General features: G+C 44.5%; 1 protein-coding gene across 8 annotated transcripts in view; it reads left to right on the top strand.

The window, feature by feature from the left end:
* Nucleotides 1–23,677, top strand: part of Msra (methionine sulfoxide reductase A) — a 334,518-nt gene that overhangs the window by 140,596 nt on the left and 170,245 nt on the right. For 7 of the 8 annotated variants that reach the window (XM_052732958.1, XM_052732963.1, XM_052732964.1 and 4 more), the window contains exon 3: nucleotides 17,636–17,755. The exons of the other annotated variant lie outside the window; for it this stretch is intronic. In XM_052732958.1, coding sequence (XP_052588918.1) covers nucleotides 17,636–17,755 — 120 coding nt within the window. The remainder of the gene's footprint in view (nucleotides 1–17,635; nucleotides 17,756–23,677) is intronic. 8 annotated transcript variants of the gene reach the window in all.

Consider the following 23,677-nt stretch of genomic DNA (forward strand, 5'->3'; position numbering starts at 1 on the left):
TAAAATAGAAAATACAAAAGTATACTGTTTTAACAGTTTTAAGCATTCAGTTTAGTGTTGGTCAGTGCACTCACATTGTTATGAATCTTTACCATTGTGCACCCCAGACTGAAGTTCTGTGGCTGTCAAACACCCGTCCTCAACCTATTTTCCCTAGCCCCTGATAATTCCCATCATGCCTCTCTCTTATCAGTCTGACTCTTCTAGTGTCTAGGTGTGGAATCACACAATACCCCTTTGTGACTAGCTTGTTTCACACAGCAGAATATCTCACGGTCCATCCGTGTCACACTGTATGTTACATCTCTTCCTTTCTCTGGTTGAGTAAGATCCTATTGTATGTATGGACCACGGTCTGTTTATCCATTTAACCATCCACAAGAACCTGGGTGGTGTCTACCTTTTGATGTTTTCAACAATGCTGAGAGGAACACAAATGCAGACCTCTTTGAATCTTGATTCGAGTTCTTCTGGTGACTATACCCAGGACAGAATACTCTTGGGGGTTCTTTAGGCATGGCCATTTTGTTTTTCAGAACAGTTGCACCTTCCCAGGCCCTAGAAAAACATAAGTACTGTTCCTCTACATCTTTCTCAAGACTCTTTACTGTTTATCTGTTTATATTTTCCACAAGAGGCAAAATAAGTATCAACCTGAAATCCCCATCAGTGGGTGAATAGGTTTAAAAAAAAATGCATCCAGGGTCAGCATTGATATGAAGTAAGCTCCATCACTAGAGCAACAGGAAGGAGCCTGAAGGGCATTTGGCTCAGTTGGTAAACCAGGCACAGAAGGATGGGGCCACCATCACCTCACATGAGGAATCTAGAAAAAGTGATCTCATAGAAGCAGAAAGTAGAATCGTGGATGCCAGGGCCTGGGGCTGGGGTGCAAAAGAAAGGTGGAGGGACACTTATCAGAGGGTGGAAAATGTCACTCTGATGCAAAATAGTCACATCCGGGAGAGCTCTCGTCCAAGAGTCGACTACAGTTGAAATTGTTTGAGATTACATACCAGGTTGGCTTACCGCCCCCAATGGTAAATACATGGGATGATGTGTTAATTAGCTTAATTTAATCACTCCACAGTAAATACATAAGGTAGCACATTATATACCATAATTATTTTCAGTTTTTATTTTTAAAAGACAAATTAATAAAAATAGTTTTGAAAAGATTAATAAAATATGGGAGGGGGCTAGAGAGATGGCTCAGTCAGTAAAGGTCTTGCCTAACAGGTAGGAGGCCCTGAGTTCGATTCCCAGCACCTATGGACGGAACACTGACCGTGTTGACACACACATAGAAGCCTAGCTCTGGAGAGGTGGAGATTGGTGGGTCTCCATGGCTCGCTGGCTAGCAAGTCTAAGCCTGATTGTTGAGCTTCAGGCTAATGAGAGATCTGTCTCAAAATACAAAGTAGACAGTACTCAAGGAATGATACCCAACTCTGTCCTCTGATGTGCACAATATGCACACATGTGCACTGCATACATTTGAACACACACACACACAGAGAGAGAGAGAGAGAGAGGGAGGGAGGAGGGAGGGAGGGAGAGAGAGAGAGAGAGAGAGAGAGAGAGAGAGAGAGAGAGAGAGAGAGAGAGAGAGATTAATCAAACATGCAGGGGTTAGCAAGCTGCTAATACTTGGTAGAGAGCCTTAACTGTTGGCTGTTCTGCTTTCTCAGTGCTATAGGGCCAGGACCCAGCTTGTTCCAGGACATGGAGTCTTGGCGCACACTTGATATAACATGCTCGATTCAGAAACAAGAGGCCTTCCTCATTCCAGAGTCCACTTTCAACAAATGCAAACAGCCTGTGACAGTTTACTAATATAATTTATATATTACATTGCCCTATTTATATATGCCCATATATGTAACATATGCTCTTCCATGTTGTTATAAATTAGAGGATTTCATTTTCATTTAATTTAAATTTAATTTTAGATTTGTTTATTTTGTGTGTATGGAGGTTTTGCCTGTTTGTGTGTCTGTGTATCATATTGCTTGCTTGATGCCAAAGGATATCAGAGAGGGCATCAGATCCCCTGGAACTGGAGTTACAGACAGTTGTGAGCTGTCATGTGGGTGCTGGGAATTGAACCAGTGCTCTCAACCCTTGAGCTATTGCTCCAGTCGTCAGATTTCATTATTCTCATGGCTAAATTGTATTCTGCTTAGGGTGTTGTCTAAACACATACCACAAATTTTCTTTATTCACTAAGCCACCATGAACACTGGGCAATCTCATTTCTTGATTGTCTTAAACAGTCCTCCAGTGAACCCAGGAACACAGACACCCCTTCAGCACATCAGTTCCACTTTCTCTGGATAATACCCAGTAGTAGAGTTGCAAATTGCTGGATGGTTGAGGAACCGCCACGTTGTGTTTTATGATGGTTGGACTAACTTCCATTCTGTGTTTCTGGGGGATACGATTTGAGGTTATGCATGTGTACCAATGTGCAGCAGCCAACTGACGACATCTGGTCTCTTCTATTGCTCTCTGCCTCATTTCCTGAACAGTGTCTCTCCCTGAACCTAGAGCTCTCCACTTTCAGTACACTGGTGGCCAACAGGTCCCAGTGATCCTCCTGTCTCCAGCACCGAGTGCTGTGGTTACAGGTGTGTGTGGTTATCACTGCTTTTGACTTATGTGGGTGCTGGTATCCTCATGGTTCTGTAGCAAGCCCTTTCACTGAACCATCTCTGCCACCCACATTCTTAACAGCGTACACAAGGCGACCATTCTCTGCATTGTCATCAATGTTTTTTGTCTTCTTGATCTTAGCATTCTAGCTACAAGGAAGGTGATAGCTCATTGAGGTTTTGATTTGCATTTCCCTAACAGTTAATACGGTTGGGCATGTTTTCATATACTTGTTGGCCTTGTGTGTGTTCTTTTGAGAACTGTCCGCTCAGATAATTTGCCCATTTAAAAATCATCACCACCATCGACATCATTACCATCATCATCATTAGCTACTATTGAGCTGTTCGAGCTCCAAATTTGTTCTGATTGTTAACCCCTAATCAGATGAGGAATAGTTTGCAAACATTTATGCCATCGTGCAGGCTGTCTCTTCATACTGTTGCTATGCAGTATATTTGCTATAACAATTTGCTATAACTCCACTTATCTCTTTCTGCTTTTGTGTATGCTTTTGAAGTCTTATCCAAAAATTGATTGCTCATGTCAATGTCCTGAAGTGTCCCTGTGCTTTCCAGTTCTGAATTTATCTCTAGTCTATCTTCTTTGAGTGGATTTTCCTTCAGGGGGCTACTTTCATGGCTATCCACTTTCCCATCATTATTTATTGACAGATTGCTCCATCTTCACTTATTTTCTTGGTGCCTTTGTTATAAATTCAGTTGGAATTCCTTTGGACTTACTTGGGGTTCTTTGTTACATTCCATTGGCTCATGTGTCTGCTGTTATACCAGGGTTACACTGTTTTGGTTAGTGCATTTTGAAGTTTGGTATTATGATGTCTATAATTTATTTTCTTAAATCTTATGGCTCAGGTTGGCTTTGACTGTGGTCTTTTGTAGTTTGATATGATTTTAGGGTTGCTTTCTCTATTTTGGTGAATTTCATTGATGTCTTTGTTAGGATGACATTGAATTTATCAGTCACTTTGGGCAGTTTGGACATTTTAGTACTATTAATTCTTCTAATATGTGAGCCTGAAGTATCTTTTTGCTTTTGGTGTCTATTTCCATTTTTTCCTCAGTGTCTTATATTTTTCATTGTATTGTTCATTTACTTTCTTGTTTAAATTTATTCCTAGCTATTTTGTGGCTCTTGTTGAGTGGGGTGTTTTAAAATCTAGGTCACCCGTGATGTATAGAAACACCACTGGGTTTCTGTATCCTGCTTTCATGTCCTGCAGCTTTACTGAATTTAATGGACATTAATTGACCACTTACTGAATGCCAAACAATGCCATAAGAAGGGTATTTCCATCAGAGAAAACACCGAGAACTAGGGAAAGTGAAGGAACAATTGAGTGTAATGACTGCTTGACATGTGGTACAGGAGGTGTAGGGTGACTCAGAGGTAAGAGCTTCCCGAGGCACCAGGTTCCATGGCTGCTTGTGGCCTGCACTTGGATTCCTGGGTTGACATTTGAGCTGAGCTAACAGCAGAGCTCATCACCGCTGACGTTTCTTTTACCATCTTTCTGGAGTAAAATGGTGCCTGTCCAGTTCACGAGGGGTCACAGCGACACTGCTCAGCCCCACGCAAACGCTCAGCTTGTCAGCTGCCTTGTTCCTGCCTCTGTCTCACACCACCTGTGCGCTGAAAAGAGTGGCTTTTCCCTGACCCTGCCAGCTGTCCTCTTTCTTCCGGAGAAGAAGAGCCATTTCTGCTGACCCAAGTTGTCTTCTGCCATTTTACTGCTTTTCAAGAAAGCTAAGCAGAGGGGCACGCGGTGGCTACAGATGGCTTTGGGAAGCTTTCGGGAAAATGTCTCCATCTGGGGCCTCTTTCCCACCTCCGTATGCCCTGCACTCCTTTAGGAGGGAGCTGGAACTGAGTGCATCCCTCTGTGGTAACTGGCATCCATTGCAAATGTCATGGCCATTTGTTCATTGACATTCCATGGGTCTTCTACTCCTTCTCCAAGGGAAAACCAACTTGTTAGTACCTTGCAGAGTGCAGAGCCCATGACAGATACATCTGGGGAGCAGAAGAAAAGTAAAGGATGCTCTTTGCCACACTGAATGCTGGTTCTGGTTTCTCTGGGCTTATATTTGGCCCCAACCAGATGCTGAGCAAACTTGTCAGGTTCTGCTGGCACCCTGTGCTCTCAGCCAGCTTCACTTCCTCTCGAGAGCTATTTGCATTCCTGGAATTGAGAGTCTGTGTTTGTCAAATCCTTTGCTGTCCTCTGGCACAGCTTGACGCCACTGGCTCTCCAGCTGCCTGGAGACATGTTCAGTTGGTTTAAGAGCCAGGCTTCCATGTACCTGGGGCATTCTGTTCAGGGGAATGCAGGGCCTCCTTACGCCATCCCTGGGGAAGCATCCATGGCTCCACTGTCCTTTAAAGGTTACAAACTCACTGGGGTACATCTTGAGACAAGCAGATGGCCTTGGACCCAAAGGTGTCTAGTGAGGAGCAGGTGTGAGGACTTGTAATCCACGTGGCACAGGGGGAGCATCACTGAGCTCTCAGAGCTGCCCTCACATGGTCGGTGAGTCATTAGGTTGTAGGGAGGAGAGGCTGGCTTTGTTCTTTGTGGCCTCAAAAGAGAGGAGTAGAGGAACAGAGGGACATTCCAGGGCTTTGGTTCAATGGAGGTTTCCAGCTGTTGTTAGCTCTACAGAGGAGAATTGGGCTCCTTCAAGCTTCTACTAGACAACCAATTGCCAGGATGCATGAGGAGCTTTGAACATTTACAAGGCATCTAAGCTAGATTAGAAGCAGAGTCCTTCCAGCCTGGGGTTCTAGTTCTTGAAACTTTCTGGTAAATCCTTAGGAGAGCAATCCTGGGGAAGGGGTGAAGCTTGGCCGTGGTGAGAATCCAGAAATACCTAAGTCTGAGTGGTGCAGACGTGCGCACATCTGGGCATGCATTCAATTAGAGGGGAGCCTGAAGAGAATGCTTTATCAGGTTCAAGCAGCATTAGGAACGGATGTGGACAGAAAGCAATTAGCCGTCATCAAATATTAAAAATATCAATCAGCTCCTACTTGCTGTATGGCATCTCTAATTAGCAAAACGTGTTTTTAAATTTTGTACTTTCAAGAAAGAGTTGTGGTAAGGGAGGCACCTTGCTGAGTCTTTAACACAATGTGTAAAACTAAAGTCGTTGTGCAAAACAAAGGGAATACCACCGTTTTTATCACACGCTCATCTTCCACGAGAGTCAAAGCCCGTCTTCAAACTCCTCCTTTCTTGTCTTCTCCTCCTTGGGATCAGCAATGACTGGACCTGGCAAGCAGTTTCTGTCACTAGGGCCCACAGAGTTGCTGCTGGCCCTGCCCTGCCTAGCTCTCCTTGAGCAAAGTAAGGTCTGCGCTGTTCATTGTGGCTGGACTTGAGTATCCCTGGGGTGCCCTGGTGGGAGGTCTCCTTTGGGTGTCACTTTGTCCCTTTCAGGAGGACAGGGAACTTAGTGACAAGGGCCTTGGAGATGGGTGACATAGTGTATATTCTGTGTATATTGTCCCTGATAGCCATTGGAAGTGCAATTCTGTTGTATAATGCTCTTCTCCAAATAGCCACCATCAGATTAGCTGTTCCTGATTGAGAAAGTCCATCTGGATTGGACCTGTTGATTTATGTTCCCTCTGAGAAGGAGAAGATAGGGAGAGCCATTAGCCCCTCGCCCCAAATTTCCACACCCCTCCCAGCCATCTGTATGTAGTTCCGCTGTGATGCTGGCAGCCTCTTCCAGTGCTAAGACTATAAAGGCTGTAGGACGTTAACTGGTGAAGGGGTCCATTAGGGTGGCCATCATCCATGTTCGGTGGTGACTTTTCAGCCAGTGACCCCTCACCAGTGTTCTGTAAGGAAGCCCAGTAAACTCACTGGTTCCCAGGGTGAAATGTGCTGCAGTTGTAGTTTGGCTTGATCCTGGGATCTTGTGAGGAGGGAATAGACATTGTGTGTGTCTCCCAAGGGAAGATTCATAGAAGAAATCCCAGTAGAGTGCCCTTTAAACTCTCCCTAGGCCCACAGGCTGTGCTTAGTTAGTGGGTGGTGCTGAACCCCCGGCAGAGAAATGCAGCACAGAAGCAGTGTCTAGTTCAGTGGAAGTGTTGCTTAGCTACCCGCAGTCCAGTGTCTGAGGCCGTGTCTTGGGTGACTGCAGGAGAAGGAACAGCATCTTTTAATTCCATGCAAACCCGAGTTGAATCCCAGCCTGCCTTGATTCTGTCTTTGGACAAGTGACCTCAGCAATCTGAACTTCCATCTCCTCCTTCAAGTAATGTGTCTTCATGGGGTTTAGGGGAGTCCATGGGCACAGAGGCCGGCTGGTGCATTTTGTGGCTCCCAGATGACAGCTGATGAGAACCAATTCCTTCCTTCCTTCCTTCCTTCCTTCCTTCCTTCCTTCCTTCCTTCCTTCCTCCCGTCCTTCCTCCCTTCCTCCCTTCCTCCCTTCCTTCCTCCCTCCCTCCCTTCCTTCCTTCCTTCCTCCCTCCCTCCCTCCCTCCCTCCTTCCTTCCTTCCTTCCTTCCTCCCTCCCTCCCTCCCTCCCTCCTTCCTTCCTTCCTTCCTTCCTCCCTTCCTCCCTTCCTCCCTCCCTTCCTCCCTTCCTCCCTCCCTTCCTCCCTTCCTCCCTCCCTTCCTCCCTTCCTCCCTCCCTCCCTCTCTCTCTTCCTCCCTTCCTCCCTTCCTCCCTTCCTCCCTTCCTCCCTTCCTCCCTCCCTTCCTCCCTCCCTCCCTCCCTCCCTCCCTCCCTCCCTTCCTTCCTCTCTTCCCATCATATAAAGAAAAGGGCAACAGGGTGTTTATTGACTGTGGGGATGATTTCATTTCCTTGTTGGTGTTAGTGCTAAAGTCACAGTTTGAGGAAAGGAGGAGATGAGGGGATGGGTTTCAGGGCGCCTCACGTCACTCCATAGCTGGCATCACTTGGTAGTCAAGTTGAATGTTTGCAATGTTAGTTTCAGTTGTCTTCTAGATGATAGATGGAGAGTTCAAGACCCCATAGTATGAGCCAGAGGCCCACAACTAGATGCCCATTCAACACCGTCATTCTTCTTCAAGCTCAGGGTACCAGAGACCTAGCCTGTGACAACACAGAGGTGACAGAGAGAAGAGGAATGTGTGGAACATTAGGCTTTGAAAAGTTGTGACTCCCAAGTGGCCACTGAAAGGATGGGTTGGGTGGTGACCAGAGCAGAACCACAGAGTAGTGTGATCCCCCAGAGACTGAGGGTAATGGGAGAAGCAGCTCTTACTGTGGGCGAGGGTGTCTGGAGGGTGAGCGTGTGTGTTAAGAAAACAATAAAAATTTAGACTGTGGTAACGAAAAAGAGATTGTTGGGTGTGGAGGCACTTGAGTATAAGAGGAGACGGGATACTGAGTAACCCAGATGTGCCGAGGAAAGCATGTGAGTGAAGTGTGTGTTTGAAATGCTTGTCTATTTTTTGCCTTCAAATCAGCAGGGCAGGGGCAGTAAACATAAAAAAAAATAACCCAAACTAGAATACTGTCACATAAAATAAGAAAGGGTGATAAGCAGAAAGCAAAACAAGGCTCCATAAATAATTTAAAATATATAAACAAGAGTAAATATATTACTACTACTAATAAAAGAAAGTTCTCAAATACTGTTACATGCTCACAAGATGCATATCTAAAACACAGACATATGGAAGAATTAAAAATAAAGAATAGGAAAAGATATGCCAGATATATACAAAGAAAGTTAACCCAGGGGCATTGTTATTAGTAAAAATAATTTTAAGAGCAAGTCTTTTAATAGCATTCAGTAGAGATAGTAAACAAAGACAGAGTGCCAAGAAGAAGGTGGAACAGCAAGGGCCTCGTAGACGCTAATTATACAAAACCAACAGAACAAGGGGGAGCGCGAGCTAGTAGAGGACATTTCATATAACGTAATGTGCCAGAATCGTGACTGGACCCAGGTGATTTCGATTAGGATGTCCCAAGCTTGTACACTAATGTCAGGAAAACACTGTACCCAAGCCATCGAGTTCCCTAGTTGGCTCTAGCTGTCAGTTTGAAATAGCCTGGAGTCACCTGACAAGGGTTCAGTTGAAGGATGCCCAGGTAATTTTGGTCTGTGGGCATGTCTATGGAGGATTGCCTTGATTGTTGATGAATGCAGAAGGGGCCAGCCCACTGTGAGTAGTGTCATTCTCTGGGCAAGAGGTCTTGGGGTCTCTAAGAAAGCTAGGTAAGCATGGGTCTGGGACCGAGCCAGCAAGGAGCATTCCTCCATGGTTTCTGCTTCAACTTGAAGAACTTCTTGCTTAAGTTCCTGTATTGCCTTCCCTCAGTGATGGCCTTGACCTGGAAGTGTGAGCTGAAATAAACCCTTTTCTCCCCTAAGTTGCTTTTGGTCAGAGTGTTTTTTATCACAGCAACAAGCAGGAAACTAGCGCTGAAATGTTTGTAGTATTTAAGTGCATGTGAAATACTTAGAAAAAGTGTGTTCTGGTTACAAGATACATTTCTAACAAGATATGGTAAAAGCCAGTTTCTAAGCCAATACAATAAAATTAGAAATGAAGATGAAAAGATAGAACAATGAACAGCCATACATTTTTAAACTGTGTACGCTTAGTTAATCCATGTGTTAAAAGGAAGTAATATGGGGGCTGGAGAGATGGCTCAGTGGTTAAGGGCCCTCACTGCTCATGCAGAGAACCTGGGTTCAGTTCCCAGCACCCATGTGGTGGCTCACAACCATCTTGTAACTCCAGTTCCAGGGGATCCCACACCCTCTTCTGACTTCTGAGGGCATTGCATGCACATAGTGTGCATGTGTACTTGGTAGTCTAATGAGGCATTCTCAGTAAGGCGTATATGAGATTAGGGTTTTTTTTTTTTTTTTTTTTTGGTTTTTCGAGACAGGGTTTCTCTGTGTAGCTTTGCGCCTTTCCTGGAACTCACTTGGTAGTCCAGGCTGGCCTCGAACTCACAGAGATCCGCCTGGCTCTGCCTCCCGAGTGCTGGGATTAAAGGCGTGCGCCACCACCGCCCGGCGGTTTTTTTTTTTAATTGAAAATTTATACAACATATTCTGATCAGTTTCCCCTCCCCATTTCCCAAATCCTTCCTGCCTCACCACTCAGCCAACTCCATACCTTCTTTCTCTTTAGAAAACAAATAGGAAAAAAAATAAGCAAATAAATTAGAATTAAACAAAATAAAAAAACCCAGCAAAAATGGACAAGAAACACAAAACAGACATACACACATAAATACAGATGTTCACACACAAAAAGCAAGACCCATAAAAACGCAAAATCAGAAACTATAATATACAAGCAAAAAGCCAATAAGATAAAAATTGCCCAAACATGGCAATACAAGACAAATATAATCTACAAAGACACAATTGTGTTTGCTTTGTGTTGGTCATTACTACTGTGCCTGGGGCCTACCCTTAACTGTGGTTTGTATATTTAGTGAGACTCCACTGGAAAAAAACCTGATTTTTCCTTTGCAAGCAGTTGTTACTCGGGGATAGGTTCTTGGTTGGGGATGGGAGATCTTACGTCACCCATTTTACTCAGCGTTGTACAAAGGTACCAGCAAGGAGGGAGGGAATGAAACTCTCCTTCTGGAGAATCAAGGAGAACCTGGAGACAAACAGAAGAACTAACAAGAGATTCCTCAGGGCTCTCTGAGTATAGAGGAAGTCCAGTAAAACCAGCAATAGTTTATGCTACAGTAGGAAGCAGTGAGAACATGTAATAGAAGAGCATGGTATTTGTAAGAGCAACACAAGTCAGGACATATAGAACAGTGTTGATAAAAACACGTTAGCTTGTGCAGAAACTGTATCATGGTGTCAAAGAATAGTCAAGAACATTTGCATAAATGAAAAGTGATATTAGACTCATTGATAGAAAAATTCAATATTATTAGCATGCCAAAATACTTTAAAATTAATGTATAAGTTCAATATAGTTCTAGTAAAAATCCTAAGAGGATATTTTTATGGAACTTGACAAGCTGATATGAAAATAAATTGGGAATATTAAAGGGCCAGAATAGCAAAGAAGACTTTGAGGAGTAACATAAGAAGATTCACTCTGCCAGATATCAGGACTCATTAAAAGGAGGGTGAGTAGAATGCTTGGTCTTTTTGATACATTTGGACTCCGCTCACAGTACTCTCTGCACCAACTATCAATGGGAGAATTAGCCCTAGCTGTCGCTTCCTCTCCCCCTACCCCTTCCTCCCTCCCTCCCCCTCCTTCTTCCCTCCCTCACCCCTCTCTTTCATCCTGCTTCCCTACTGTCAAGGGAAGTCTGTCTTCAAAATATATTCCAGGGCCTGGGAGATGCTCAGTCAGTAACATGCTTGTCTTGCAGTCAAGAGGCCTGAGTTCAGATCATCAGAATCCGTATAAAAGTCAGGTGTGGTGGTACAGGTCTGTAAGCCCAGCACTGGGGAGGCAGAGGTTGGTGGATCCCTATGGATCCTTGGCCAGCCAGCCTAGCCTAATCCATGAGCTCCAAGTTCAGTGAGAGATCCTGTCTTAAAAAATTAAGGTGGAGGGCAACTGAGGAAGACACTTGATGTCAACATCTGGCCTCATACACATGGACACACATATGCACATGTATACATACAAACTATACAAATACATATATTAATATATATATATATATATATATTGTATACAGAATATATGTGTGTACACATGTATATGTGTATGGACTTTATATGTGTATATTCCAGGGTCAAATCATGACTTTTGACTATCTTTGCCACTGACTCATCTCCACAACCAGAATCTCCCACCTGACAGCCAACTTCCTATTCTCAGTGTCTGTTTGTCCTGTCTGTTCTATATAGAGAACAGCCAGAGAATCCCTAGCAAGACAACAGTTTTACTGTGCCATCCTCTGCTCAGCACTCAGCAGCATCTGTCCATCTCTCTCAGGTAAAATTCTAGAATCCTTACATTGTCTCTCAGGGCCCTACTTGATCTGTCTCACCTGCCTGGGTTCCTATGTCACCCTCACTTCACTCAGGCCACACAGTGTCCTTTGGTGTGACAGACTCTTGCTGGTACTTGATCGCCCCACTGCCTCAGCATCTTTGAAGTCAGCATCCTTTTAGGACTCACTTAGAACACTGTTAAATCGCCCTCTCCCTTCGCTCCCATCTCTCCGATAGTGTTCCACTCTTCTTACTTTTTAAAGTTCTTTGTTACTCTCTCTGCATCATCTATGTATTGATTCTTATGTTTGTGTTTATTCCCTGAAATCTGTACCCTAGAAAAAGGTAAGATCATGTCTATTTCTTGGTTCAGGTACTCCAAATGCTTAGAACACTTCTGGTATCTAGCAGACACTGCATAAATAATCATTGAATACATGAATGAACAAGAGTGTAGTATGGGTGCCAGGACAGAGAGATGAATGGAATACAACAGAGATGCCCGGGAGAAAGCCATATCTATTGATATTCTGGGCCTCCATTAGAGACTCCATGATGTTTGGTCTGTGGGGAGGGGAGGATAGACTATTTAGTAAGTAACTATTGACTTGGGATATTTGCTCTCCACATTAAAAATAAAATAAAATAAAATTGAATGCCTACTGTATACAAATGTCCCACAACACCCTTCTTTACACCTCACACAAAATTTACTTCCAGATATTCTAGTAAGCAAAATGAAGAGGAAACGTAGCTTTCTTGTTTAAGTGCTGGTGACTAACTCGAGGGGCAAGCATTCAAATGCCTGAAGCAATAGGGGATATTCTCATTCAAACCACCACATTCCACTCCCTGGCCCCCATATTCTCATGACCATCTTACAATGCAAATGCATTTAGTTCAATTTCAAAAGTCCCCAGTCTTTCACAATATCAACATTGTTTAAAAGTCTAAAATTCAGTCTTTCTGAGACAGTCTCTTAATTATAAGCCTATGTGAAATAAAAAGGAAAATTACATACTTCTAACATATAAGGGCACGAAATATACCTTACTATTTCAAAAGAGAGGAGTGGAGGCATAGTGAAGAAATCCTGGACCAAAGTCGTATGGAACCTTTGAAGGGCAAACTTCAAATCCTGTAGCTCCATATCCAGTGTCAAAAGCTTTAGATGGCTCCACCTTCTAGCTTTGCTACCTGCAACAAGCACTCTTGGGGCTGGTTCCACTCCCTGTCTGCAGCTCTCTTCGGCAAATATCCCATGACTCTGGCATCTCTGACATCTTGGGGTCTTCCAGGCAATCCAGGCTTCGCTTTCACAGCTTTAAGCAGGAGCCTTTCTGGGCCTCCATGTAGAGACTCCCCCGCCACATGTCTGGACTCAGCGGCTCTCCTTAACCATGGAGGAAAATTCTGCAACCACTTTACTTGTGTGTCCTTCATGTCTCTAAAGCCAAAAGCATGTGGACAACACTGCCAAGTTTGCCTGCTTGCTTGGGATGGAGCTGGCCCCCTTGAATCACATCTGCAGCCATTTTCCTTTGTTGTTGCTATTTAGGAGCAGAAACATTCTTTAGGCCTTTCCTTTTCACAAGTTAGAAGCTGAGCTAGATGAAGTCTTGCCCTGAGCGTACCCTTCCCTTTATCACAATGCAGATCAGGCCTCTCTTGACCCCCTTGTCTGCAAGCCTTGGCTGCAACATTAAGGTTCCTGGTTCTCTTTTTTCTTATTGAACTGTGTATTTTGTGTTTCTTTTAGTCCTACTTGCTCTTTTTCATTGTAGATCTACATAAGGGTGATTACTAATAACCGTGTGATGGAGTCAATATTAGGCTTTCTTGATGTTTCCTCCACCAAAGAAATTAGTATGTTACTCAGGCAAGTTCTTAGGATAAAACCAGACAGCCATGTTCTTTGCCAAATCTTTGCCAATTATTACACGAATGATCTCTAGCCCAGTGGCTGATATTGCTCCCTTTGAGACCCCCTCAAAGCTGGGCCTCCACAGTCTGCATGCCTTTCAGCCCTGCTGTCTTCTAAGCTCTACTGGGATGGCCCATTAAGCTCTGCTCAACCACTTTTCTAGTCCAAAGTTCTTTGTGTTTCTCTATGAAACAGCATGGCCAGGCCTGTTACCACAATATCCCACTCCTGGTACCAACTTCTAAGGCAACTTATATATAAAAGAGTTTATTTGGATTTATGGGCATCTAGGTTGCAGAGGGCTAGATTTCACATTGGTGAGCAGAGCAGCAGGAGACCGGGACTAGATGCTGAGAGCAGAAGCTTGGGGCTCACTGTTTGAACTTAAGCACAAGGCAGAGAGGAAACTGGGAACAGTGTGAGTCTTTTTTGCCTTTGTTTCACTGTGTAGCCCTGGCTGTCCTGGAACTTGCTCTGTAGACCAGGCTGGCCTCGAACTCAGAGCTCCACCTGTCTCTAATTCCTAAGTGCTGGGAATAAAGGCGTGTGCCACCACCACCCAGCAAGTCTTTAAACTCAAAAATCCCACCCCCAGTGATGTACTTCCTCCAATAACACTGTTAGGATCCTGCACATGCGCAGCTCGGGCTCTTGTGTCTTACGTCAAACGGCAGGCGCTGGCAACTATGTGGTCACGCAATCTGAGCCTTAAAAAAGCCGGAAACGGACCCCCACACTCTGTGTGCTCTCTCCCCGCTCCCTGCTCCCTGTTGTGCTCCCGCCATCTTTCTTTCTCTCCAGGTCTGGTTCTCCCCCCTCCTCTCCTCTCCTCCTTTCTAATAAAGCTCTTTGTAACTCAGGTAGCCTGGCTGTGACTTTTCCTCCCGTAACCAGCTCCGCCGCCAGCGGCACCACACCTCCAAAGCCTCACCAAACAGCTCCACCAGCTGGTGACATCTCATTCAAACCTCCACTGCTTGTCTTTAAAAGCTTGCATAGAACAGTCAACCCTTATCTGTGGAGGATGCTTCAAGATCTGCCTGAAGCAACAGGCCGCTCTATGTATGCATTCTGTGGGTTCTATTCTGTGTGTTGGAATCCCTTTGATTACCACTCTTGAACTTTGAGGCCTTCACTAAGGCCAATAAGGGCTCTCTGAATACTAGCACTGAAATACTGCCACAGTTGATCTGATTTCTGAGATGGCACAGTCACTAATGGGTGGAGGCATAGACAGAGTGGACACACTGGACAAGGGATGGCTCATGAACTGACTGGGAAAGAATGGAGTGGTGTGAAATCTCCTCACACTACACGGGGCGGGGTACAATTTATAAACCGGGAACTGATTATTTCTGGAATTTTCTACTGGATACTTTCAGATAATGATTGTTAACAAGAAAGTAAAGCCACAGATAAAGGGAGACCACTGTATCATACAGATGGATGGCCTGGACAGCCTGGGACCAACTGGGCCTGCATTGAAAGGTCAGGGAGGGATGGCGGTCAAAGGGCCTTTTAAAATGCACCGCTTGTGGGAGTCCATGGCACCCTTGTGCACCATCACTGTCAGTCATGGTACAGTACAGCACTGTATTGTTCACAGAGCCCCACAGATGTTAGACCCTCTATGGTCAGTGCCCTCAGCTCAGCACAACTCTTTGTACCCCAGCGGGGAGCTGCCCAGCTCCCTTTTTCCTTCTCCAGCTATGCCCTGTTGTCTTGGCTAAGCCAGGACACTGCGAGAAAACCAGCTTGCCAGTGACCCCACGTGCCACAGCCACGGACACTCGGTTTGAAAGATGCTCAGCACACTTTATATTTACTTCCAGCAAACAATTCATTCGACAACAGGAGAGATGATATTATAGCAGCACTCAAGGGACATAGACTCTTATGCTGTCACTACGTGTTCTGCTTTTTAAAAATGGTTATGTTTTACATTTTTAAACTAATAGGAGCTACTATAGGAAAAAAAAAACTCTTTCCCCCACAGGGTTTCACTCTGTAGCCTAGGCTGGCCCTGAACTTGCAGCAAATCTTGCTACCCCAGCCTTTCCTGTGCTGAGATTACGGATGTGAGCCACCACACCCAGAGACGGAAAATTCCGAAAAATAAAAAGAAAGCTTTTTTACATATGTCATTCTGATAAAACCCTGGTTACAAATTTAGTATATTTCTTTCCAGTCTATTTTGGTATGATTATTTCTTTATAGTTATAATAAAAGCATGCATATAATTGTGTTTTTCCTTTTTAATTTAGCTGTAGATAATTATGATATAATCATATACATGTGGTACTATCAACATAATGGTAATTTTTACTGCATTGAATTTCATTATTTTGATTTATCACTGTTGAAAGCTATTAACCTATTTTTGCTAGATTTCTGCTCCCATTTTAATAGTAGAATATTTCTGTATACTGTAGAACTTTTTGTCCACCATCTTTTTTTAGTTACCATGTTACTTTGAGTTTTTTAGAAGTATAATATTAGCAAATGTTAAGAAATGTCATGAAGTATATATTCTTATAGTCCCATCAAAAGTCTAGCTAGTGGAGAGCTTCTGTTCCAAAGGCAGGTGCTCGTTCACCCACTTGTTTCACCTAGAACTTAGTGTGTTGATTTGGATAAAAAATGTTATTTGAACACTTGGTACCAGTGAATGGTGTTGTGAGGGTTATGGAACTTTGAGGAGGCGCAGCCTTGCTGGAGGAAGTATATCACTGGAGAGGGCTCTGAGGGTTTATAGCCTCATCTCACTTCCAGTTCGTCTTGGCTTCCTGTGTGTAGTTGCAATATAACCTCTCAGCTTCCTGTGCCTGCTGCCACGCCTTCCCCACCTTCACGGATTCATCACTCTTTGGAAATGCAAGCCAAAACAGGCTCTTCCTTAAGTTGCCTTTGGTCATGGTATTTTATCACAGCAACAAAAAAGTAACCAATAAAGTCATATGTGACTCATTGAAGGCATATGAAACTTGGGAGACAGAGCAGTCTTGCTTACCTATGTGTGGAAATGGGTCAGAGAGCAGCAGGCATACTAAGCAGCTGGGGGTCTTCCTGTAGAAGGTGGAGGTCCTGTGCTGGGCAATGCTGCCTTTATCATGTGTGCATGTGGGCTTTGCAAAGCCAAGTCTTGGTTTGCGTCAGATGGCCAAAGGGATCTAGTGACTGCTGGTCTAAACATGGTGATGGCGGGTTGAGTTTGTTGGTTGCTTGTAGTTTCTTAGCTGCCCTGAATCCCCTTTCCAAACCCTCATTCATTTGCTAAGTAATAGAACTCACAAAATTTTACTTTTGGGGTGAACCTTGCTTTATCACTTGCAAATTTATTGTGACTTAATATTTTTTAAAGCTGAACGTATCTGTGAAGTTGTTAGTTGGCAACAACTGCCTCAATCTTTATTGATTTTGTATATTTCCCCTTTTTAATCAATACAGACTTACACATGTTTGTTACAATGACCCTGATCATTACATAAATTTATATTAACTTATGAAGTAAATGTGGAAATATTCTTAAAATAGTTATCCTTTTACTATGTTATTTGGAAAAGTATATTTTTGCTATCTTTAAATTATTTCAAGGTGTTTTAATATGGTCACTTATTATTGTTCGTGTGTGTGTGTGTGTGTGTGTGTGTGTGTGTGTGTGTGTGTGTGCGCGCGCGTGTGTGTGCATGTGGAGGACAGAGCACATCTTCCTGGGAACTGGTTCTCTCCTTCCACCTGTTGAGGCCTCTTGTGGTTCCTGCTGCTCTGTACATGGTCCAGGGTGATTCTGCTGAGCTCAGCCCACCACCGTTTTGTCACAAGAATACTGACTGGGATTACAGATGCAAGCCTTCACATCTGATTTGTGGCTCTGGGGATGGAACTCCAGTCATCAGGCTGTATAGCAAGCCTTCTACCTGCTGAGCCATCTTGCTGGCACTATATTATTCTTCAGTGCTGAAACCTTTGCTTTATATATTTTTCAGTGTTAAAAACTCTGGGCGGTTTTGATCAGCTTCTCCATTCCAACAGGTGTGGTGACACATAGTGACCGCCTTGATTTGGATACACGATTTATCTTTGTTTTGTTCTCTGCAGGAATGGGCTGCTTCTGGGGGGCCGAGCGCAAGTTCTGGCTCTTAAAAGGCGTGTATTCAACCCAAGTGGGCTTTGCGGGAGGCTACACACGCAATCCCACCTACAAAGAAGTCTGCTCAGGTAGGGACAGTTGTTCAATCACTGGAAGAACATGGGAGGGCTCATCCCTGCTGGTGGGTGACAAGATCTTTGAAATGCAAATATATTTAAAAATATGTATTTTTCTCTGTCTTTTTTCAACCATTTCTGTAAATATACCTCCTTGCTTCTCCCATTATAGCTTTAGAGGATAATGAACTTCCTGTGGAATGTATTTCACTTTTTTGCTGTGAAAAAAAAATCGCATAACTCTTAGTTGATTGGAATAATTGTGCTTTTAGCTCAGGAAACTGGGCAGGACTCTGTTTGGCAGTTCTTTGAGGCTCACCTGGTCTCACTCATGGGACCTTAGTCACCCTGTGGAAAGTTCAGGACCAGCTGGTCTCAGATGATCTGATATGGCAGTCCATGCTGGCTGCTGGTCACTCACTGCTGGCTGGGGAAATGGGATGTCTCAGGTTGGTATGAGCTAATGCAAACAGTGGTGTGTGTGAAACAGCAAGATGGCGAGCCTTGTTCTCTTGTACCTTATTTGATATTGCCCCACTGACCGAACTGGGACACACAGTCTAGCCAAGAGGCAGTGTGCCCACCCCACCACAGGGATGCAGAGAGATGCAAAGAAATCAAGACCATTGCTACAGTGGTCTCCACACATCTCAAATGTCTCCTGCAGTAGACATATTCTGGAGGGAAATCATGAGAAGCCATGCTGTGATGCATGGCTCTGTCAATCAATTACCACTCCTGGGCCAAGTTCCCCTCCCTGGCTGTCTATAAATAAACATTTTCTAAAACACATCTGTATTAGTATTAGGTTCTCTAAAGAATGAATATATATATATATATATATATTCATTCATGTGTATATATATATATATATATATATATACACATACATATATATACACACACATATACATCTATATCTTCAAGGTAAGAATACATATGTATGTATATATACATTAAAAGGAGATTTGTTAGATTGTCTTACATGATCTGGTGAGGCAGACCAACAATGGCTGTCTCACAGTGGAGAAGTGGAGAATCTGGTATGAGGCTGACGTCTCCACAGTCCCCACCTGGTGTTGGAGACCTCGAGGATTCTGCTGATCTTCAGTCTACACTGGAATTCTGGGTGAGGTGCTTCTATGAAGTATCAGTGAAGGAATGCTGCAGCAGCAGGATGGATGGACTTGCCAGTGAGAGTGAGGGCCAGCAAGCAAAACGCAGCTTCCTTCTTCCACATCCTTCTATCTGGGCTGCCGCCAGAAGGTGCTGCCCAGTTAAGGGGCCTTCCCTGCTTCTAATAATTTGATCAGGAAAGTCCCTCCCAGGGGCACCCAGCAGCTTGGGTTTCAGATGATTCCAGATGCAGTCAAGTTGACAACCAAGACTGGTCACCACAACAGCTATTCTCACTGTTCTGTTTTTCCAGTGTCCACATGTTTGTGCCTCAAGGGCAAGGGTGTGTGGCTCTAGCAGATACTGTGTAGACTGCAGAGCAGCAAGCACTCACCGCCTAGTCATCTGCAGAGAAAGAAGTGCTGAATGCTGCTGGGGGAACAACACAGGAAGATGTATGTCCATGGCAGGTTCCAACGCCATGCCACTTCCTGCTCGGCTTGGTTTCTGGGCATTCAACAGCTCCCTTGTTTTCCTGCTACCTAACATTGTATGGCAGCTTTTATTATTTTTTTAAATAGGGTTATTTTGTTCACTATCTTAAAAGGTCTCAGTTAGGAGGGCTTGTGGAGACCTGTGACCTACTATGTTGACACAAGCAGTATTTGAAAATATAGTTGGGCCTGGTGGTATAGCCCTCTTCATCCACATGTTAAGGAGGCTGAGGCAGGAAAATTACAAGTTCAAGGCTCATCTGTAGCGTGAGTTCTAGGCCAACTTAGGTAATTTAGCAAGATATTGTCTAAAAATAAAAGGGGGGCAAAAAGAAGGCAGAGGATACATCTCAGTGGTATGTGGCTTGCCTAGTGTGTGCAACGTCCTTGGTTCAATCCCCAGCACCAACAGAAAAATAATAAATAAAATGATGGTCTAGTATGTGAATAGTTTTATCTTTTAACAATAAAAGTTTGAGGACCAGGCATGCTTGTAATCCCAGAACTTGGGAGGTTAAGGCAGAAAGATCATGGATAAAAGGCCAGCTTGGGCTATATAGGTTTAGGCTACCTGGATTTCCTAGTGAGACCCTGTTACAAACAAACAAAATTTTTTTTTAAAATGGACAAAAAAAAGCAAAGGGTTGGAGGGCATTATTTATGAAAGATCACCTAGAATCGTGGACTCCTGAGGGAGTAGGAAAGAACCTTGTTGAAAAGTCGACATGCTGGTTTGTGGGCAAAAGCGTGAGTTTTGCTTTTGAATGTCACTGCAGCCATGAAGGTGCCATAAAAATGTGTGTTCTTGTTTTTCCTCCTCATTGGGAAGAATTGAAATACTCCAGCACTAGGGATGTGGAACATGGAATACTTTCTTCAGTGGTCAATCCTATGTTTTTACTTCTGTTTCAAAATTAAACATGCTGATGTAGAGCTATAAGTGGAGATGCCAATGGACCCTGGAGGTCATCCAGGTGTATACTCTCGGGCCCCAGCAATGTAACTGAATAGATGTCTTCCTGTAATTCTAGACATGGCATAATGGCTCAGGAGGAAAATGTTGCCAAGAAAACCCACAAGGGCTGGGGAGATGGACTGCTGGGTAAAGCCACTTGCTCACAAGCTAGATGACTTGAGTTTGAATCTTCAGAACCCATGTAAAAGCATCTGCAATCCCAGCATCCCTTACCTGGAGATGGGAGGCAGAGACCAAAGAATCCATGTAAGCTGGTGTCCAGCTAGCAGGGCTTAGGAAGCAGTGAAGAGATTCTGTCTCAAACACAGTGGAAAGGTGAGAACCAATACTTCAGGATTGTCCCCTGACCTCTATATGTACAGCATGGTACACACACACACACACACACACACACACACACACACACACACACACACCCCTAAGTACCTGCTCTCCATACTATTAGCCTCACTCTGCAAAGGGCAAAAGCCAGTTCTGATACTGTAATAGCTGGTTTGTGTAACCATAGGCACTTTCCTTATTGACAATATAATTGTCATCTGAATTCCTATTGTATGTTAGCACCGTAATAAGTACTTTTTAAGTCTGCTTTTTTTTTTTTTTTTCTCATGCAATCCCATGGCATCCTAGTCTCTATCCTTTACAGAGGCATCGTTGAGGCTCAGAGAGCTCATGTGACTCAGCCTTAGTTGCTCTCCACTCATAGTTTATGCCATTGACCTTGGTGTAAGTCTCCCAGCTGTTGCTAGGGCCTGGTTGTCCTCCATTCAGCCCTTCCCACTTCTTTCCTCTTTCGGATCTCTTCATTGACTGAACTTCCAAGTATATTGCTGTGTTTTAAAATGACTCCTCGGTGGGGAGTGTTTTGTCCTACAGATGTTTGAATTTGAAAGGGAAGAAGGACCAATCCCTGTATAATTCAGTCCATGCAAACAGCTGGTATCAGGCTGCAGCAGTGGGTGAAGATGAAAGTCAAGGGGTTAGAGAGAGAGAGAGAGAGAGAGAGAGAGAGAGAGAGAGAGAGAGAGAGAGAGAGTTGTCCCTTCTATCCCAACAGGACTGCTAAGTTAGGGCACAACAAAAGGCGTGGTTGTTATGGAAACTGATTCCAGAATACAAAGAGATGATGTTGGGTTCTACCCAGACTCCAAAGGAAAGGTGCTTTCTTTGTCTGCAATTTATTGTTATGATTATAAAAGTTAGACTGGGTAAAAGGTACCTCTTGTGTAAGAGTGACAAAACCCTCAAATCCCCGAAAGTAGCAGGAAAGCAGCACCCAGCTAGGGTGATAGAGGGAAGGAGCCAGTGAAAGATTTTGGACTGAGAAGGGTATGTAGACAAAACAGGTCCCCTGTCTGAAGCCCCCAGTGCTCCCAGCTTGGCTGAAATTTGTCACCCTGGAGGGGTTGAACTGGCTAAGAAAAACAAATGGGAAAAAACAAAACCCAAAGCTGTCCTGAGAGGCACAGCTTGCTGAGGTTCAGAGTGAGGTGAGCTACTGTACGTCCTCCAATCAGCGACCACTTCACTCATTTTCTCGTGCATCTAGCTAACTCTGGAGTTGTGATTGCAGCCCATGACTGTTTCCTCGAGGTTTCTGCTGATGGAGAGGGGGCTGGAGCCCCTCCTGTGCTAGCAGGGCTCCTGAACTTAAGGCTCCCTCTGGTTCTTGGGCCAGGTACCGGGACTGCAGGGAGGGTTGGTGTCCAAACACCAACCCACAGGATAAGCATAGCCCACACTGCTCCCTTCAGACCATCTACCATGATGCCAAGGCAGTGTTGCCACAGGCTGTGTCTCTACACACAGATCAGGAGCCACGTGCCACAGAGCCAGAGTCTCCCGAAGGCCATGCGATCTTGCCTATGGGGATACAGTTTCAGTAGACAGGCAAGTGTGTTTGAGCGCAAAAGCAGTACGTGTACAGAAAGGGTATGTCTCCTGTTCCCATGGTGTTTCTGGAGTAGGCAGATGGCAGGCAACCGAAACCGAGACAGATGGGGCACGTGGAAGAGGCATAGACACCGACTGGCAGCTGAGAAGGGAGGTGACTCAACAGTGACACAGGGAAGTGTCTCAGTTTCTTTTCTATTACTGTGACAAAACACCATGACCGAGACAACTTATAAACTAAAGCATTTAATTGGGCTTCTGGTTTCAGAGGGTCAGCGTCCATGATGGTGGAGCAAAGACATGGCGGCAGGAACAGCTGAGAGCTCACATCTTGATCTGCAAGTAGGAAGCAGAAAGGCACATTGGGAGTGACAGGAATCTTTTGAAATTTCCAAGCCTGCCCACAGGGACACACCTCTTCCAACAAAGTCACGCCTCCTAATTTTCCCAAAAGCTTTAGTAACTGGGGCCAAGTATTCAAATCTATGAGCCTATGGGGGCCTTCTCATTCAAACGGCCACAGGGAGGGGTGCCTGGCGTCTGCTAATTCCACCAGCTGAGAATAGGACCACTACCATAATTTCTGAGCCAAATTTGAAGCAAGCTTTAATTAAATACTGGCCAGGATGATGGACTCTGGCCAGGACCATTCCAGGGTTCCCAGAAAATGACAAATGAGTCACATTTTGCAGAGGCTTAAAAAGGCAATCCCATAAGGCCACTGTCTTTATTTCCCATCAAGTCCAATCAGGGGCAAGCATTAGCCTGGATTAATCTTGTGTAGTCCAGGGTGACTTTGAACTCACAGACATCCAGATGGATCTCTGCCTCCTGAGTGCTAGGGTTAAAGGTGTGTGCCACCACTGCCTGGCCTCTATGTCTGATCTAGTGGCTGACTCTGTCCTCTGATCTTCAGGCAAATTTTATTGTTATAGTACAAACAAAATATCACCACAGATGTGTGCCAGGCTATCCTCATCCCTGCATGTGACCTGGGCCTTATGCTATACTAATTACTGGGTGCTGATGTTTCTTTCAATGTTTTAAATAGTATAGTCCCTTGGGAAAGGAAGAAAAGGATGGCTGTATTGACGTGCTGGAGTGGCCATCACTTGGGTGGGAAGAGACTGGATTCAGACTTACTGGACCCAGAACAACAGCTGGCCAGCCTTGACTATATAAAAGGAAGCCCAGGACCTCAGCAAGAAGTTGATGAGCCTTTGAGTCCAGTAGTGGGAGGTTTTGCTGGTACCTCTAGAGTGCTGGGGGCAGACATGCAGCCTCTAAAACCGTGACACTCTCAAGTGCTCCCACCAGCCTCTTGCTCTGCTCCTTCTGCTGTAGAACCTTCGTGTCTGTTGACCTTCTGTGGAGATCATTTCCAAGAAGAAGATGCAATGAGACCAGATCTGTTAGGCAGACAGATAAATTCTCATTTCAAATTGAATCAGACGC

Source organism: Peromyscus californicus, unplaced genomic scaffold (genome assembly GCF_007827085.1).
Source record: "Peromyscus californicus insignis strain IS unplaced genomic scaffold, ASM782708v3 Scaffold_12__1_contigs__length_115047231, whole genome shotgun sequence".
In the NCBI taxonomy this organism is placed as follows: domain Eukaryota; kingdom Metazoa; phylum Chordata; class Mammalia; order Rodentia; family Cricetidae; genus Peromyscus; species Peromyscus californicus.